The sequence below is a fragment of the Eimeria acervulina genome, genomic scaffold, assembly GCF_000499425.1.
Source record: "Eimeria acervulina Houghton genomic scaffold, Eah_scaff1159, whole genome shotgun sequence".
Taxonomy (NCBI): Eukaryota; Apicomplexa; class Conoidasida; order Eucoccidiorida; family Eimeriidae; genus Eimeria; species Eimeria acervulina.
The window spans coordinates 145-3,583 of NW_013550358.1; the positions used below are offsets into that span (position 1 = coordinate 145).

A 3,439-nucleotide genomic window follows, 5' to 3' on the forward strand; every position below is an offset into this window, starting at 1 on the left:
TCGCTCAGCTATGCGGTTTGTCTCTGTCTTTGTTTATCTTTTTCTTTTTTCGTCTTTGTGCTGTCTCTGTCTCTGTCTCCGTCTTTGTTTTATCTTTGTCTCTCTCTATTTCTGTCTCTCTCTCTACGTATATATATATATATATATTTATTTATTTATTGTCTCCGCCTCTGTCTCTCTTTGTGTCTCCTTCTTTTTTATGTGTCTTTGTGTGTATGTTTGTCTTTATTATTGTCTCTGTCTCTGTTGCTGTCTCCTTTTGATGTGTCTCCTTAGGAAACAAAGCAGAGTATATGGTGGAGGCAGGGCGTTTGCTGCAGGAGACAGTTGCTGCAGTAGACGTAAATTTAGGCTGTCCTCAGGTAAACTCTTTTTTGTCTTTGTTTGTCTCCTTTTGTTTTAATTCGTTAATCGGAGTGCATGCAGACAGCTGAGATATATTACTATTAGTCTCCTTCTGTCTCTTCCTCCTCTTTGCTGTTCGCTTCTGCTGCTGCTGCTGCTGCTGTTGCTGCTGCTGTTGCTGCTGCTGCTGTTGCTGCTGCTGCCTGTCTCCTTTTCTTTCTTTTATTTTTTTTCTGTCTCTTCATGCTTTTTGTTCGTCTCCTTCTGTACTTTCTGTTTTGTTGTCTCCTTAAGGGGCTTCATTTGTCTCCCTCTGTCTCCTTTTGCCTCTACTTCCGTCTCTTTGTCTCCTTTAGTGTCTCCTTTTGTCTCCTTTGTTGTCCCCTTTATTGTCTCCTTTTGTCTCATTTAACGCCTTCATTGTCCCCCTTATCTGTCTCCTTTATCTTTTATCTGTCCCCTTTATAGTACATCTGTCTCCTTTTGTCTTTCTTTTGTCTCCTTTATATTATATCTGTCTCCTTAGGCCTTTATCTGTCTCCTTTATGTTATATCTGTCTCCTTTATGTTATATCTGTCTCCTTTTGCCTTTCGTCTGCCTCCTTTATATTATATCTGTCTCCTTTTGTCTTTCTTCTGTCTCCTTTCTATTATATCTGTCTCCTTTATGTTATATCTGTCTCCTTTTGTCTTTCGTCTGTCTCCTTTATATTATATCTGTCTCCCAATTCTTTTATCTGTCTCCTTTGTATTATATCTGTCTCCTTTTGTCTTTCGTCTGTCTCCTTTATATTATATCTGTCTCCTAAATCTTTTATCTGTCTCCTTTGTATTATATCTGTCTCCTTTTGTCTTTCTTCTGTCTCCTTTAGATTACATCTGTCTCCTTTTGTCTTTCGTCTGTCTCCTTTATATTATATCTGTCTCCTTTTGTCTTTCGTCTGTCTCCTTTATATTATATCTGTCTCCTTTTGTCTTTGTTTTGTTTTGCAGGGCATCGCCAGACGAGGGTTTTACGGGGCGTATTTATTAGACGAGCCCGACTTAGTGCTGTAGGTGAAGTAATTATTGTTTTGTCTCCTTTTATTATTTTTGTTTGTCTCCTTTATCTTCTTCTGTCTCTCTTCTTTGCTTGCTTGTTTATTCTTCTTGCTGTCTCTGTCTCTGTCTCTCTATCTGCTGTTTCTTTTTCATGCATTTGGGTGTTATCTTCTTCCTGTCTCCTTATGTCTTCTTCCTGTCTCCTTATGTCTTCTTTCTACTTTTTTTGTCTGTCTCCTTGTCTCCTTTTCCTTCTTTTTCTTTCTTTACTGTCTCCTTCTTCTCAATGCTTGCATACCACTGCACGAACTTTATCACACTTTACTCGAGTTCCAGATCGGTTTAGGGTTAGGGTTTAGGGTTCAGGGTTTAGGATTTAGAGCTCGCGATCTAGGGTTTAGGGTTTAGGGTTTAGGGTTTAGGGTTTAGGGTTTGGGTGTCTGTACAGGTCGATGGTGTCTGCAATGCATCGGCATTTGGCTGTGCCTGTCACCTGCAAAATACGCAAAGTGCTGACAGCACCAGACAGCACTGCATGTTAGCCTCAAACCCTAAACCCTAAACCCTAATTCCTAAACCCTAAACCTTAAACCTCAAGCCTTTCGTATGGATGGAGCGGGATGAAGAGTGTTTTCGGTTGTCTCTTGTTTGAATTGCATACATCGAGGGTTTAGGGTTTAGGGTTTAGGGTTTAGAGCTAGGTGTGAGTGTTTTGTGTTTCTTTTGCTGCAGACGATGGGTTGCGTTCTGCTGCTGCTGCAGCAGCAGCTCCTGCAGCAGCAGCAGCAGCAGCAGCAGAGCAGCACCTCGATAAGACCTGCCAGGACACTCTGCTGCTGAGCTACGCTCTGGAGGCTGCTGGTGCTGCAGCACTTACTTTGCATGCCCGAACAAAAGAAGAAAAAGCTGCGAATACTGCAGCAGCAGATTGGGGCCTCATCCGCAGAGTTAAGCAGCGACTCAACATACCAGGTAATGCTGCTGCTGCTGCTGCTGCTGCTGCTGCTGCTGCTGTTACTGCTGCTGCTTCTGCTGCTTCTGCTGCTGCTGCTGCAGTTGGCGCGTTTGGCGCTGCAGTGGTGCTTTGCTTCTCTTGCTGATGCAGTTGCTGCTGCTGCTGGTGAGATCATTAGAGCTGCTGCTGCCGTTGTTGCTGCTGCTGAGGCTACGGCTGTTGCTGTTACTGCTGCTGTTGCTGCTGCTGTTATTGCTGCTGTTGCTGCTGCTGCTTTTTATCTTTTCAGTAATTGCCAATGGAGGAGTGGAGACAAAGGAAGATGCAATTCGCTGTCTCCTCGTCACAGGGTCAGGCTTGCTGCTGCTGTTTCTGTTGCTGTTGTTGTTGCTGCTGCTACATTAGCTGTTGCAGCTGCAACAGTAGCTGCTGCAGCTGCTGCTTCCTCGCCTCCCTGCTGCTGCAGAGATTCGTGCCTCTTCGGGCAGCAGCAGCAGCAGCAGCAGCACAAAGCAGCAGGCGCAGCAGCAGTCTCTTTTTTGTCTCTTTTCTTTGTCTTCTCTTGTCTCCTTTTGTCTTTTTGTGTTTCTTGCTGTGTCTGTCTTTGTCTCCGTTTGCAGTACTTTGTCTCTTCGTCTTCCTGTCTCTTTTTGTCTTTTTGTCTTCTCCATGAGTGTCTCCATCTGTCTCCTTTTGTCTCTGTCTCCTTTTTATTTGTCTCCTCTTGCCTGTTTCTCTTTTTAATTTGTCTTCTCTTGTCGTTTTTCTTTTTTATTTGTCTCCTTTTGTCTCCTTTTGTCTCTACCTGTCTCCTTTTGTCTTTATCTCTTTTTTATTTGTCTCTTTTTGTCTCCTTTTGTCTTCTTTTCGCAGGGCTGACGCAGTGATGTCAGCAGAAGGAGTATTAGACAATCCTGCGCTCTTCTCTGGTGCTGCTGCGCTGCTGCAGCAGACTGCGCTGCAGCAAACATATCTGCTGCAGCCCCCAGCGGTGCGTCTCGGGGTTTTATCTGAAAGGGACTTGTATCCTACCAGCAGCAACAGCAACAGCAGCAACAGCAGCAGCAGCAACAGCAGCAACAGCAGCAGCAGCAGCAG

The 3,439-nt window shown here is 44.3% G+C and overlaps 1 protein-coding gene across 1 annotated transcript in view; it reads left to right on the forward strand.

Annotated features, from left to right (window-relative positions):
* Positions 1 to 276: 276 nt before the first annotated feature.
* EAH_00056360 (dihydrouridine synthase domain-containing protein, putative) overlaps positions 277 to 3,439 on the forward strand; it is a gene marked incomplete at both ends in the record, with an annotated part of 4,026 nt that continues 863 nt past the window's right edge. The window contains 6 exons of the mRNA XM_013397567.1: positions 277 to 362; positions 1,339 to 1,397; positions 1,835 to 1,923; positions 2,119 to 2,358; positions 2,631 to 2,691; positions 3,215 to 3,332. Coding sequence (XP_013253021.1) covers positions 277 to 362; positions 1,339 to 1,397; positions 1,835 to 1,923; positions 2,119 to 2,358; positions 2,631 to 2,691; positions 3,215 to 3,332 — 653 coding nt within the window. The remainder of the gene's footprint in view (positions 363 to 1,338; positions 1,398 to 1,834; positions 1,924 to 2,118; positions 2,359 to 2,630; positions 2,692 to 3,214; positions 3,333 to 3,439) is intronic.